The 15,841-nt window shown below is 42.7% G+C and overlaps 1 protein-coding gene across 2 annotated transcripts; it reads right to left on the bottom strand.

Annotated features, from left to right (window-relative positions):
- Positions 1 to 724: 724 nt before the first annotated feature.
- Positions 725 to 13,957, bottom strand: dctd (dCMP deaminase). Of its 2 annotated transcripts, XM_047812986.1 has the most exons (7): positions 13,889 to 13,920; positions 13,792 to 13,855; positions 8,771 to 8,888; positions 6,539 to 6,674; positions 5,082 to 5,198; positions 3,955 to 4,051; positions 725 to 1,762 (listed from the first exon to the last, which is right to left on the bottom strand). In XM_047812986.1, the coding sequence occupies exons 2-7, from the start codon at positions 13,830 to 13,832 to the stop codon at positions 1,651 to 1,653; spliced, it is 621 nt and encodes a 206-aa protein (XP_047668942.1). In that variant the 5' UTR covers positions 13,833 to 13,855; positions 13,889 to 13,920; the 3' UTR covers positions 725 to 1,650. The 2 variants fall into 2 exon arrangements, with proteins under 2 accessions (XP_047668942.1, XP_047668941.1); XM_047812985.1 differs by having other exon boundaries at positions 13,792 to 13,957.
- Positions 13,958 to 15,841: the final 1,884 nt, after the last annotated feature.

Raw genomic sequence — 15,841 nt, forward strand, 5'->3', positions numbered from 1 at the left:
GAAAATAAATTTTATATATCTATATCTCTTTCTCTCTCTCTCTCTCATTATATATATATATATATGTATATATACATATATATATATGTATATATACATATATATATACATATATATATACATATATATATACATATATATATATATACGTATATATATACATATATATACGTATATATACGTATATATACGTATATATATGTATATATACGTATATATATGTATATATACATATATATACGTATATATACGTATATATAGGTATATATACGTATATATATGTATATAAATGTATATATATGTATATATATATATATATATATATATATATACGTATATATATATATATACACGTATATATATATATATACGTATATATATATATATATACGTATATATATATATATATATACATACATACACACACATACATACATATATATATATACACACACACACATACATACACATAAAAGTGACTTGACCACTCCCACGTTACTCAAGTATGAACGAATTCCTGAGTTTGGTCAAAAATTTAAAACCACTAACTCTCTATAATGTCCTCTGAATATCCAGCAGAGGTGTAAATGTGTCTAATAAACATCACAACCATGTCCCAATAACATATAACACACTGGGCCGTCTTTATCTGTACTTAAGATATAACATATGAACGTTTATTTAACTCTGGGTCACAATCTTTAAAAAAAATGACACAACACAGTTCTCTTAATATATTTAATCCAGAACAATCAGAGTTTAGCTACAGCATCGTGTTGCTTTACAGCTTCACATCTCTAAACCCAACACACCTCATAATATATTTAATATGCAGTCGTATTAAAAAGAACAATTATAAATGACAAACATTACGAGAGAGGAAGATGTTGAATAGTAATAAGAAGAAGAATATTTGCTCACATCACACCAATTGGAAAGAAAGGTTAACTAATATATTAAAGAGTTTTAACTCGTTTTAAACTATATACGCGAGTCAGAGGGTATTTTACGTGTTGATCGCAGAGCTGATAGCTGACTCCTTCACAGAAGAGAAAGCAGGGGAAAACCTGATTGTGGTTGCGTTTCTGTATTTTTGAAAGCTTCCATTTCACCGAGCAGCTCAAACTTTGGTGACGTTTCAGTTTAAATCACTTTAAATACCGAAATACTGAAATGTAACAGGTGCGATTAACTCCCAGATATGACTATTTTTTATTAAAGTATCTGTATAAATTATTAGTGTAGTGAGGATTGATTTGTCTGAAAGACATCAGCACTTTAATAATGATGTTTCAGTAACTTCTATTTCAGTGCCACTTGATTTAAGTCTCTTTTTGTGTCTCAGCACCTGAGGAACATTCATTATTACACTTACACTTGATTATTCAGGTGTGTTTTCTTTACTAGTCCACTGACATTGTCGTGTTTCACATTTTTGGTATATTAATAAAATAATAATACTAATAAAGTCGTATACGGAGGTTTTCTGTGATGTCCGCTGAAACACTGAATATTAGAATTTCAGTACTCACCTGTCAGGACATCTCAGTAACTTACACATCAGTGATTTTCAGTATTTGAACAATTTAAAGTCTCTAAAACATGTAATCTTATAGAAGACCCGTGTTTCAGTATCTGTTGTTAGGTGTTTCAGTGCTTGTCGTTTAGAGCCGGGGTGCAGCCTCCGTTACACTCAGGCTGTACAGAGGGACCGATGGAGTCAAAATCGATAACGATCGTCTTCCGCTTCGGATGAAACTGTCTGAAAAACACAACCGCATGAGAGACTTTTAGAAAATTATTCACCAGTAAGTACGAGAAAGACTTTAGCCTGTGTTCTTTGTCTGGAAACAACTGACCAGACAAACACTGATGGACAGACAGAGGCACCCAAAAGAAGACAGGTACATGTGCGAGTCTACAGTAGTTTCTGCATATTGTCTGTGTTTTCTGCTGCTCTCTCGTGCGCTTTTCACTTGTACTTTAGAAACCTGTACTTGTAAAGTTCCTTTTGAATGTTGAGGAATATTTACATTTACAGCAGAAGCCCATATCCAGAGTAACATAAAAATCACTTTTGTCACCAAAGCGACAAGGAAAAACTAGAACCAGACACAAATGGAAAGTTTAAGTTTTCAATTCAAGTTTATTATATATATATATATTAGTATAAACTGTCAAAGCAGCTTTACAGAACATAAACATAGAACAAAAGGTTATGAAGAATAATGTAAAAATTAATATAATACAAAATTCAAGACTAATATTATATACATACACACACAATGTTATTAGACGACTTGACTTGGGGGGAAAAAACAGATCTATAGCTTTACTCCGTTACATTAGACAAATGAAGAATTCTAGAAAATTCCACCTAGTTGACCAGACTATGAACTTGAGTGATGTAACCGAAGCTATGGAAGTGTCCTAGTTATTAGATAAAATGTATGTAGCCACGCCCACTTCTGGTTCAAATCTAAAATCCAGAGTGTGTATTATTATTCATTCATTCATTCACTCATCTTCTACCGCTTATCCGAACTTCTCGGGTCACGGGGAGCCTGTGCCTATCTCAGGCGTCATCGGGCATCGAGGCAGGATACACCCTGGACGGAGTGCCAACCCATAACAGGGCACACACACACTCTCATTCACACACACACACTACGGACAATTTTCCAGAGATGCCAATCAACCTACCATGCATGTCTTTGGACCGGGGGAGGAAACCGGAGTACCCGGAGGAAACCCCCGAGGCACGGGGATAACATGCAAACTCCACACACACAAGGTGGAGGCGGGAATCGAACCCCCAACCCTGGAGGTGTGAGGCGAACGTGCTAACCGCTAAGCCACCGTGACCCCATTGTGTATTATTAATATTTGGATAAAGAAATACTCGTTATGTGATACCACTTTGGTTTACCACGTTTAAAAACCACAGAATGTTCTGCAGAAGTGAAAAGTGATGCTGAATTCTTTCTAGATCAGACTGTCGACTCTCTCAGCCAATTAGTGACAGCTGTGTCAGGAATCTGAGAATCTTCTAACAATGCTCCTCTTTGTTTTTAGGTTTTAAAGCTGCTCTCATGACAAGCACATCAGAAAAGGGTGAAAGGACAAGAGCATTAGTCCTCAGATGAGGAAAAAGATTCGGTCTGTGATTGGATTCGGAGTTCCTGTCAAACCTCGCCGCGTGAGAAGGATCGGCCTTTCAGGGACTAATTAATGACTCGGAGGCAGACTAATAACGCTGCCATTAATAATCCTCACGTGTTAATGGCACATACCGTACTTCGATTCGAACGGGACCAAAGGAGAACTAATGGTGGTATTAAATCAATTAAATTACAGCAAAAGAAACACACAAAATATACAAAGAGGAGTCACAAGACAAGTAACAAAATCAAATAAATAAATAACTAAGACATCGACTAAGGTAGACGCTACAGGAGACGGAGTGTGAGATCAAGGACAAAAAGACTCACAAACAGTTTTTATTCACAAGCCATCAGACTCCTGAACAACACTTAACACCACAACTCACACCCCCATAAACTGCCCCCCCCCCAACAACACACTGAGCACCTTACTCTATATATACTGTAGTTTTCCCTACATTTCATTTCTATTATTTATTTTTATTCTTTTTCTAAGGGAGACATGAGAATTTCACTATATGGTCTAAATCATTGTGCACATGACAATAAACCACTCGAATCATAAGGTGACTTTTTTTAAATAATAATTTTGATTATTTGTCGTAGCGCAGTCTGATGTCAAAGTGATGCAACGTCACCTCACCACAGATTACATTAGAGTCACGGCCATTTCTGAGGCTTCACACAAGCCTTGTACCAAATCAGACTCCATTCTCTGCTCACAAGCAGGGATATAAATAAATTGTTACTGAGCTCACCTGCTCCCAGGGTCACCTGAGCCCAAGCTCACCTGTATGGGATACGCGCCATATCCAGCAGCCTTCTGGAAGCTTCCATCTCTGGGGTGCAGTGGTATTTATCTGACAAATAAACCACGTCTTTTATACCTGTAGTTAACATACAGAAGCAATACTGGAGATTAGAGGCAGGCGGACAGGCAGACAGAGACAGGCGGACAGGGACAGGAGGACAGACAGGGGGACAGAGACAGGCGGACATAGAAAAGGACAGGTGGACAGACAGGCAGTCAAGCATTGATTAATAAACCACGTCTTTTATACCTGTAGTGAACATACAGAAGCAATGCTGGAGATTAGAGACAGGCGGGCAGAGACAAAGACAGATGGGGACAGGCAGACAGAGAGGGACAGGCAGAACGAGAAAGGCGGACAGAGACAGACAGGGACAGGGATAGAGACAGACAGGGACAGGCAGACAAGGACAGGGACAAACAGTTGGACAGAGAGGGACAGACAGGGAAAGGTGGACAGAGACAGACAGAGACAGGCAGACAGGGCCAGGCAGACAGGAGGACAAAGGCAGGCAGGGACAGGCGGACAGAGACAGACAGGGACAGGTGGACAGAGACAGGCAGGCAGTCAAGAAATCTTTAACAAAAAATAATGAAATAACAATGTAGTGTATTATATACAGCATGTACACTGGTCAGTGTTTGTGTTTTTGTCCTGTAGTGTTTTGTGTCTGTCTCACACTATTGCACTAGTTTACACACAATGCACTTTATGTGTCTAGGACAGCTTACTTTATGTCCTGAGCTCTGTGGTGTTCTGTGTAGCTCCATGATCCTGGAGAAACATCTCATTTCACTGTGTACTGTGTCAGATAAACGGTTCAAATGACAATAAAGGCTTCTTGACTCGACTAATCCTGCACTTTATAACTAAATGAGCAATGAGAAAACTCGTCTATTTTATATGAAATAGTCAGATTTCCTCATGGACCAGGTGAGGGGGCGTGGCTTAACAGATCACAGATATGTGAATGGGCGTGGCTTAACAGATCACCATATGTGATCACAGACAGATGAGTTGGTGGGGAAAAGCAGGTTATAGTTTAATAAATCAGGAGTGTGTGTGTGTGTGTGTGTGTGTGTGTGTGTGTGTGTGTGTGTCTTACCTGATTGTATGATGAGTTTAGCACACTCGTTACAAGGAAACAGAGCAACGTAAATGGTGCAACCTTTTACATCTGCAGAGTTTTTATTCATGATGGCATTCATTTCAGCATGGCACACTGTAACACACACACACACACACACACACCCCTATATAAATATACACACACATACATAAAACCTACAGAAACATACATTACAGAAATATGACATACAATAAAGGTTTTATTCTCTCTGATATTAACAGAAGATAAATCATTGGTGCTTTATTGGGCTGCGTCCCAAATCACACAGCCTTACAAAAGTAGTAATATCAGATGGTCAGTTTGGGACACAGCCAAAAGGGGGCAAAAATAATCTAACATCCAGTAGCTTTAATATAATCAATTACATAAGATGTTTGGAATAAACCAGATTTGATTTCACTCGTGTGGTTTGTTCTCCCAGTGCTCCGGAGCTCCTATTGTTTTGCAGAGGTAAAGAGACGCGGACAAAGAGTGAAGTAAAGAGTGCGAGGAGGAATCTTTCTTACAGTTTTATTCATCATAAATAAGTATGTTCTAGAGTTTTAGAGGTAACTGTATGTCATCTTCATCACACCACACCACTGATGATGATGCTGAGCTAATCGCTGCACCACAACATTCCTGACAAATAAAACATTTCTTTTTAATACACGTTTGTTTACTTTATTTGGAGCATTTCTTATATGGGGTCAGAATTGTTTCGTTATTCTGAATAAATATACTATGATCCACAAATAAATATAAAGAGTTTCACAAATATTTTTTAAATCAACAAATGCACAATAAGCAAACCGTAAATATAGGTTACAAATTGACGGTGAAGTAGACGGTGGGCGGAGTCACCTATTTGTGGATTCTTGTGCACGTCTTGACGTTAGAAATGTTTCAAATCCACAATTGCACAGAACGCCATTCACAAATGAGCAGGAAGCCATTCACAAATAAATACAATTAAATATATATTTATAAATATTTTTTTTATTTGCAAATCCCATTTTATTCATAAGAATTTCATTTCTTTTTGTGAAATTTGTAACATATATTTACAGTTTGCTTATTGTGCATTTGTTGATTTAAAAAAAATTGTGAAACTCTTTATATTTATTTGTGGATCATAGTATATTTATTCAGAATAACGAAACAATTCTGATCCCATATCTCTTAAGACCATTTTATTTGTAACGTATGTTCATAATTCTGGCATTAAAGTGTCTAAATGTTCTTTAGATTAAAGTTGCACAGCAACATGCAGAAAATTAACTTGTCCTTTGTCGCCATCTAGCGGATCATATTAAACACTGCATCGTTAACATTAAATAAGTATTTCATATATGGATTGTGTGCAAGTTTGCAATTCTCATTATTATTAAAGTTAATGCAGAACACAGTTGGCTTTAAACTCTAGCAGTCTGCAGTGATGTGGGGAAACTGACCATAGGGGTATTTAGTGTCCAGTCTGTCATCAGCAGAGCGAGCCCAGGGCATGAGATCGTCATCACAGCCATTCGGCATCCCGTTATAGCCGATGCCCACAATCTTATTCTCCTGATTTACAATACACGCTCCCACCTACAGAGAGAGAGAGAGAGAGAGAGAGAGAGAGAGAGAGAGAGAGAGAGAGAGAGAGAGAGAGAGAGAGAGAGAGAGAGAGAGAGAGAGAGAGGCTTAGATTTGTGCATTTTATAAAAATAAACAAATAAAACAAAAAGAAATAAAAAAGGAAAATAAAATTTAAAAAATAAACAAATATAGAATTAATCAGAAAGCACAAAAACAAATCTCAGTAAAAGAAATGAAAAGAAAAAATATACTGAAAACAGGTGAATTAAGTCAGAGCAAGAGTGAAAACCCTGGAGCTTCAGAACTCGTCCTGGTCTGGGTGAAGTGCAGTGGGATTCTAAATCATTCTAGTACAAAAAAAGAGTAAAGTCAGACACTGTGTGTGTGTGTGTGTGTATTTGTGTATCTGTCTGTCTGTGTGTGTGTGTCTGTGTGTGTATCTGTCTGTCTGTGTGTGTGTGTGTGTGTCTGTCCGTCTGTGTGTGTGTGTCTGTGTGTGTATCTGTCTGTCTGTGTGTGTGTGTGTGTGTCTGTCCGTCTGTGTGTGTCTCTGTCTGTCTGTGTGTGTGTGTGTGGGTGTGTGTGTGTCTGTCCGTCTGTGTGTGTGTGTGTGTGTGTGTGTCTGTCCGTCTGTGTGTGTGTGTGTGTGTGTGTGTATCTGTCTCTGTGTGTCCGAAATAACACCGTCCGAAATAACACCATCCGTCCGAAATAACACCGTCCGTCCGAAATAACACCGTCCGTCCGTCCGAAATAACACCGTCCGTCCGTCTGTGTGTGTGAAATAACACCATCCGTCCGTCTGTGTGTGTGAAATAACACCGTCCGTCCAAAATAACACCGTCCGTCCGTCCAAAATAACACCGTCTGTCTGTGTGTGTGTGTGTGTGTGTGTGTGTGTGTGTGTGTGTGTGTGTGTCCGCTCGTGTGTGTGTGTGTGTGTGAAATAACACCGTCCGTCCGAAATAACACGTCCAAAATAACACCATCCTTCCATCCGTCCAAAATAACACCGTCCGTCTGTGTGTGTGTGTGTGTGTCCGCTCGTGTGTGTATGTGTGTGTGTGTGTGAAATAACACCGTCCGTCCGAAATAACATGTCCGAAATAACACCGTCCTTCCGTGTGTGTGTCCGTCCATCTGTGTGTGTGTGTGTGTCCGTCCGTGTGTGTGTGAAATAACACCGTACGTTTGTGTTTGTGTGTGAAAAAATACCATCCGTCCGTCCGAAATAACTCAGTCGGACGTGTGTGTGTCCATCCGTGAATGTGTGTGTGTTTGTGTGTGTGTGTGTGTGTGAGAAATAACACCGTCCGTCCATCCGTCCGAAATAACACCGTTCGTCCATCCATGTGTGTGTGTGAAATAAAACCGTCCTTCCGAAATAACACTGTCCGTGGGTGTGTGTGTGTGTGTGTGAAATAACACCATCTGTGTGTGTGTGTGTGTGTGTGTGTGTGTGTGTGTGTGTGTGTGTGTGTGTGCGTGTGTGAAATAACACCATCTGTGTGTGTGTGTGTGTGAAATAACACCATCTGTGTGTGTGTGTGTGTGTGTGTGTGTGTGCGCGCGTGTGTGTGAGAAATAACACCGTCCGTCCGGTGTGTGTGAAATAACACTGTCTGTCTGTCCGAAATAACAAGGTCTGTCCTCCCTCCCTCCGTCCATATTACAGCCGGTACCTGTGAGCTGGGATCGTCCGTGTGTGTGTGTGTGTGTGTGTGTGTGTGTGTGTGTGTGTGTGTTACAGCCGGTACCTGTGAGCTGGGATCGTCCGTGTGTGTGTGTGTGTGTGTGTGTGTGTGTGTGTGTGTGTGTGTGTGTGTTACAGCCGGTACCTGTGAGCTGGGATCGTCCGTGTGTGTGTGTGTGTGTTACAGCCGGTACCTGTGAGCTGGGATCGTTCGTGTGTGTGTGTGTGTGTGTTACAGCCGGTACCTGTGAGCTGGGATCGTTCGTGTGTGTGTGTGTGTGTGTGTGTGTGTTACAGCCGGTACCTGTGAGCTGGGATCGTCCGTGTGTGTGTGTGTGTGTGTGTGTGTGTTACAGCCGGTACCTGTGAGCTGGGATCGTCCGTGTGTGTGTGTGTGTGTTACAGCCGGTACCTGTGAGCTGGGATCTTTGCTCCTCTGAGCAGACAGAAATGCGACAGCCATGAAATACTCAGACCACTCCAGGTAGTTCTGTCTCTTCATGGTCTCAGAGCCTCCTGAGCTGTCAGGGCTTTGGGGAAACAATCAGTTAGACAGAAACTAAGAGAACGGATTGGAGGAAAATAGATGCAGAGATGGACAGAATAATATTTTATGTTTTAGAAGAACAGCACATTGCTTATAACAGTCGGGTACAAAATGTTGTACACATTTGTAGCACAAATGTACACCTTTCAAATCAGGGTTTTTCTACATTGAAAATTTTCGGGCGGTCGCCAAAACGATTTTTTGTCCCGCCAAAGCCTTATGTGATGTGCAGTAGGGTCTTGTGTGTGAAGCAGGTTACTGACAGAGTGACAGAGAGAACGAGCACAGCTCAACGAGCCAGTAGTGTGTGTGTGTGTCAGTAGTGTGTGTGTGTGCCAGTAGTGTGTGTCTGTATGTGTGTGTGTGCGCCAGTAGTGTGTGTGTGTGTGTGTGTGTGTGTGTGTGTGCGCCAGTAGTGTGTGTGTGTGTGTGCCAGTAGTGTGTGTGTGTGTGTGTGTGTGTGCGTGCGTGCCAGTAGTGTGTGTGTGTGCGTGCGTGCGTGTGTGCTAGTAGTGTGTGTGTGTGCGTGCGTGCGTGTGTGCCAGTAGTGTGTGTGTGTGTGTGTGCGTGTGTGTGTGCCAGTAGTGTGTGTGTGCGTGTGCGTGTGTGTGTGCCAGTAGTGTGTGTGTGCGTGTGCGTGTGTGTGTGCGCCAGTAGTGTGTGTGTGTGCGTGTGTGCCAGTAGTGTGTGTGTGTGCCAGTAGTGTGTGTGTGTGCGTGCGTGTGTGCCAGTAGTGTGTGTGCGTGCGTGTGTGCCAGTAGTGTGTGTGCGTGTGTGTGCGTGTGTGCCAGTAGTGTGTGTGCGTGCGTGTGTGCCAGTAGTGTGTGTGTGTGTGCGTGTGTGCCAGTAGTGTGTGCGTGCGTGTGTGCCAGTAGTGTGTGTGTGTGTGTGTGTGTGCCAGTAGTGTGTGTGTGTGTGTGTGTGTGCCAGTAGTGTGTGTGTGTGTGTGTGCGTGCGTGTGTGCCAGTAGTGTGTGTGTGTGCGTGCGTGTGTGCCAGTAGTGTGTGTGTGTGCGTGTGTGTGCCAGTAGTGTGTGTGTGTGCGTGCGTGTGTGCCAGTAGTGTGTGTGTGTGCGTGCGTGTGTGTGTGCGTGCGTGTGTGCCAGTAGTGTGTGTGTGTGCGTGCGTGTGTGCCAGTAGTGTGTGTGTGTGCGTGCGTGTGTGCCAGTAGTGTGTGTGTGTGCGTGCGTGTGTGCCAGTAGTGTGTGTGTGTGCCAGTAGTGTGTGTGTGTGCGTGCGTGTGTGCCAGTAGTGTGTGTGTGTGCGTGCGTGTGTGCCAGTAGAGTGTGTGTGTGCCAGTAGTGTGTGTGTGTGCGTGCGTGTGTGCCAGTAGTGTGTGTGTGTGCGTGCGTGTGTGCCAGTAGTGTGTGTGTGTGCGTGCGTGTGTGCCAGTAGTGTGTGTGTGTGCGTGCGTGTGTGCCAGTAGTGTGTGTGTGTGCGTGCGTGTGTGCCAGTAGTGTGTGTGTGTGCGTGCGTGTGTGCCAGTAGTGTGTGTGTGTGCGTGCGTGTGTGCCAGTAGTGTGTGTGTGTGCGTGCGTGTGTGCCAGTAGTGTGTGTGTGTGCGTGCGTGTGTGCCAGTAGTGTGTGTGTGTGTGCGCGTGTGTGCCAGTAGTGTGTGTGTGTGTGCGCGTGTGTGCCAGTAGTGTGTGTGTGTGCGTGCGTGTGTGCCAGTAGTGTGTGTGTGTGTCAGTATTGTGTGTGTGTGTGTGTGTGTGTTTGCGTGTGTGCCAGTAGTGAGTGTGTGCGTGTGTGTGCGTGCGTGTGTGCCAGTAGTGTGTGTGTGTGCGTGCGTGTGTGCCAGTAGTGTGTGTGTGTGCGTGCGTGTGTGCCAGTAGTGTGTGTGTGTGCGTGCGTGTGTGTGCGTGCGTGTGTGCCAGTAGTGTGTGTGTGTGTCAGTATTGTGTGTGTGTGTGTGTGTGTGTTTGCGTGTGTGCCAGTAGTGAGTGTGTGCGTGCGTGTATGTGTGTGTGCGTGTGTGTGCCAGTAGTGAGTGTGTGTGTGTGTGCCAGTAGTGAGTGTGTGTGTGTGTGTGTGTGTGTGTGCCAGTAGTGTGTGTGTGTGAGTGCGTGTGTGCCAGTAGTGTGTGTGTGTGCGTGCGTGTGTGCCAGTAGTGTGTGTGTGTGCCAGTAGTGTGTGTGTGTGCGTGCGTGTGTGCCAGTAGTGTGTGTGTGTGCGTGCGTGTGTGCCAGTAGTGTGTGTGTGTGAGTGAGTGTGTGCCATAAGTGTGTGTGTGAGCGTGCGTGTGTGCCAGTAGTGTGTGTGTGTGCGTGCGTGTGTGCCAGTAGTGTGTGTGTGTGCGTGCGTGTGTGCCAGTAGTGTGTGTGTGTGCGTGCGTGTGTGCCAGTAGTGTGTGTGTGTGCGTGCGTGTGTGCCAGTAGTGTGTGTGTGTGCGTGCGTGTGTGCCAGTAGTGTGTGTGTGTGCGCGTGTGTGCCAGTAGTGTGTGTGTGTGTGCGCGTGTGTGCCAGTAGTGTGTGTGTGTGTGCGTGCGTGTGTGCCAGTAGTGTGTGTGTGTGCGTGCGTGTGTGTGCGTGCGTGTGTGCCAGTAGTGTGTGTGTGTGTCAGTATTGTGTGTGTGTGTGTGTGTGTGTTTGCGTGTGTGCCAGTAGTGAGTGTGTGCGTGTGTGTGCGTGCGTGTGTGCCAGTAGTGTGTGTGTGTGCGTGCGTGTGTGCCAGTAGTGTGTGTGTGTGCGTGCGTGTGTGTGCGTGCGTGTGTGCCAGTAGTGTGTGTGTGTGTCAGTATTGTGTGTGTGTGTGTGTGTTTGCGTGTGTGCCAGTAGTGAGTGTGTGCGTGTGTGTGCGTGCGTGTGTGCCAGTAGTGTGTGTGTGTGTGTGTGCGTGCGTGTATGTGTGTGTGCGTGTGTGTGCCAGTAGTGAGTGTGTGTGTGTGTGCCAGTAGTGAGTGTGTGTGTGTGTGTGCCAGTAGTGAGTGTGTGTGTGTGTGCCAGTAGTGAGTGTGTGCGCCAATAGTGAGTGTGTGTGTGCCAGTAGTGCGAGTGTGTGCGCCAGTAGTGCGAGTGTGTGTGCGCCAGTAGTGCGAGTGTGTGTGTATGTGCCAGTAGTGAGCGTGTGTGTGTATGTGCCAGTAGTGAGCGTGTGTGTGTATGTGCCAGTAGTGAGCGTGTGTGTGTATGTGCCAGTAGTGAGTGTGTGTGTGTCCCAGTAGTGAGTGTGTGTGTGTGTGCCAGTAGTGAGAGTGTGTGTGTATGTGTGTGTGCCAGTAGTGAGAGTGTGTGTGTATGTGTGTGTGCCAGTAGTGAGAGTGTGTGTGTATGTGTGTGTGCCAGTAGTGAGAGTGTGTGTGTATGTGTGTGTGCCAGTAGTGAGAGTGTGTGTGTATGTGTGTGTGCCAGTAGTGCGTGTGTGTGTGCCAATAGTGAGTGTGTGTGTGTGTGTGTGTGTGTGTGCCAGTAGTGAGTGTGTGTGTGTGTGTGTGTCAGTAGTGAGTGTGTGTCAGTAGTGAGTGTGTGTGTGTGTGTGTGTGTGCCAGTAGTGAGTGTGTGTGTGTGTGTGTGTGCCAGTAGTGAGTGTGTGTGTGTGTGTGTGTGTGTCAGTAGTGAGTGTGTGTGTGTGTGCCAGTAGTGAGTGTGTGTGCCAGTAGTGAGTGTGTGCCAGTAGTGAGTGTGTGTGTGTGCCAGTAGTGAGTGTGTGTGTGTGTGTGTGTGTGTGTGTGTGCCAGTAATGAGTGTGTCAGTAGTGAGTGTGTTTGAACGTTTGTCAGTAGCGTGTGTGTCAGTGGTGTGTGTGTCAGCCATGTGTGTGTCAGTAGTGGCAGTGTGTCAGTAGTGTGCGTGTGTCAGAAGTGTGTGTGTCAGTAGTGGTAATGTGTCAGTAGTGGTAATGTGTCAGCAGTGTGCGCGTGTCAGCAGTGTGCGCGTGTCAGCAGTGTGCGCGTGTCAGCAGTGTGCGCGTGTCAGTGGTGTGTGAGTGTCAGTAGTGTGTGTGTCAGAAAGGGTATTAGTAGTGTGTGTTGGTAGTGTGTGTTAGTAATGCGTGTGTGTCGTTTGTGCGTCAGTACTGTGTGTTAGTAGTGTGTGTGTGTCAGTGTGAGAGTGTATGTGTCATTAGTATGCGAGTGTGTGTGTCAGTAGGATGTGAGTGTGTGAGTGTCAGTAGTGAGTGTGTGTGTGTCAGTAGTGCGAGTGTGTGTGTCAGCAGTATGTGAGTGTGTCAGTAGTGTGTGTGTCAGTAGTGTGAGTGTGCATTTGTGTGCTAACTACACTACTAACACACAGGACTGTGCGTGTGTCAGTAGCTCGCGAGTGTGTGTCAGTAGCGTGTGTGTCAGTAGTGTTAGTGTCAGTAGCATGTGAGTGTGTGTGTCTCAGTAGTGTGTCAGTAGAGTGAACATGTGTCAGTAATGTGACCATGTGTCGGTAGTGTGCGCTTGTCAGGAGTGCGTGTGTGTCAGTAGTGTGTGTGTGTGTGTGTGTGTGTTCTGTACTGAAAAGACTTGAGTAATGAAATCATTTTATAGTTTGTTATAAAGCTTCATTTTACTGTCACTAAGTTTAACACATTATTAAACCTCACGATTTAAGGTAATTAGACTGAAACAGTGATAAATATCACCATGATGTAGTGTTAAGTGCAGACCAACACATGTTTATTTATTTATATATATATTGTACTGTCTGTGATATAATCAGGTTACTGTATATGATACGTCTATTTTGTCCACTAGATGGCAATAGAGTGTGGAGTATGAGGGGACGCGTTGGTACTGAAGAAGAGTTGTAGTTCCCTCGTGTAAGCTGAGCAGTGAATGTAGTCACAGCATGTTCTGTCCGTTCCTTAATATAATGATATTAATAAAGTAAAGACATTAAGGACGTCTCAGGAGCTTTATTTAAACATCACACTGTCTACACCAAGCTGTATACACTTACCTGTTACTTATAGCGCACGTGCTCTTTTCTTCTGGATTCATCCTGCACTTTGTAAACCACACACGCGCGCGAGCTGAAGGCGGCTACACACACACACACTCGCGCGAGCTGAAGGCGGCTACACACACACACACACTCGCGCGAGCTGAAGGCGGCTACACACACACGCGGCAGGAAAATAAAATAACACACGAGTACATTTTCCCGCGAAAATAGAACGGACCAATCAGGGATTTCCCGGAAAAGACGCGTACATATTGAAGACAGTCAAATCTGCGTAACAGAAGCGCATACATTATTTATAAATATAAAAAATAAAAGTATTTATCTTGAGTTAAAGCTCTGTTTAAAAAATAACGTATTACATTTCAATATTAATCAATTTAATAAACATGAAATAAAATGTTATAAAAATAAAACTTTTTTAATATTACATATGTTGATTTTATTTATTTAACTTCATTTGCTCTCTTTTTTACATTTGTTAAATATCTATTGTTATTAAAGTACACTATTTGTTATATATTATAACTATATTAGGTACTAGTATTATTTTCTTTTTTTAGGTGAACAGAAAACTAACAAAGCAGTAAAAGTGACAGCATCCTGTGGTTAACTTTAGCTTCTCTTTGTTTAACCACAGACTCGTGCCATCGACTTCCTCAAGCTTTTTAACATGATACCATAAGTTCATTTTAAGAATTTTACTGTTTATTTGTTAAGACTGAAATAAAACAGTGCTCAAGCTAGATATATAATTAAGAACATTATTCACATTAAACTTACAATCAACATTATATTAGATTGTGTATGGATTAAAATTGTACTAAATTACTTACTGAATGTAATCGATGATAAAGTAAAATAAGAATAAAGTGTGAATTGTATTAAAACTCTACACTCTACATACAGTTTTATCTGTATATTAGTATTAGATTTCCTTTTTTTACTATTACATTTTATTTTTGTGTAAGGGAGACTTGCACTGTGTGTGTGTGTGTGTGTGTGTGTGTGTGTGTGTGTGTGTGTGTGTGTGTGTGTGTGTGTGTGTGTGTGTGTGTGTGTGTGTGTGTGTGTGTGTGTGTGGTAATCATGATAATACTCATTATGAATATTCATGACTCTTAAACTATATATTAAAAAAAATATTTATGTATTTAATTCTATGTTGTTTTTAAGAAATACACTTTGAGATGGTTTACATTTCTGTTTTATTCATATGGTCAATGTTTTTTATTCATTATCATCATCATCATCATCATCATCATCACATTCTTAGTTAATTGCCACATCTTCATAAAAATGTAGCAAGTAAACTAATATGAAATTAGACCCGAAGCCTTTATAGTTCACATACACGTTACAGCACAGTAAACTGTTTATCTTTGAAGTGTTTCATTTTTATTCACTTCCTTCCATACATGTTTATATAAAAAAATAAAAAGTTTAAAAAAAAAAAAAAACTTGAACAATGTTTTAGACTCATGGTATCTTAAGTCTCCAATGACAGAGACTTAAGCACTTCTGTATGTCGCTCTGTATAAAGGTGTATGTCACATGATGTAAATGTAAATGTATCTTTGCTTATCTCAGCAAGAGTGAAACTCCATGTGAAGTGATGAACTGACAACAATGTCTCCATCAATGTCAGCAAAAAAAAGTTGACTTCAATCACACATGCATCTACTAAACCAGACCAACCAGATTCAGGAACATTGTGTACAGTTCCATGAGCTGTTAAACTGGTCACAGCACTGACACCTATAACACACAGGAATACACACCCTAGAGCTAATCCTGATCCTCCAGACTTTACTCAGCACATCTACACACTGAGCTCCACCAGAAATGGGACTATATTCATGATGTCACACTTTCAGGTGGGAACTCTCTAATATTTGAACAGCAAGGCTGCTATTGCTCAATGTCTTCACTGTTTATTACACCATACTGAAAAACATGTCAGATTTGTACTGATATTCATGCTGGATCTGAATACTGGGTCTCGGTATCGGCTGATCGTCACGGTTTCAGGTTCAGTATCAGAACA

The sequence above is a fragment of the Tachysurus fulvidraco genome, chromosome 4 (genome assembly GCF_022655615.1).
Source record: "Tachysurus fulvidraco isolate hzauxx_2018 chromosome 4, HZAU_PFXX_2.0, whole genome shotgun sequence".
In the NCBI taxonomy this organism is placed as follows: Eukaryota; Metazoa; Chordata; class Actinopteri; order Siluriformes; family Bagridae; genus Tachysurus; species Tachysurus fulvidraco.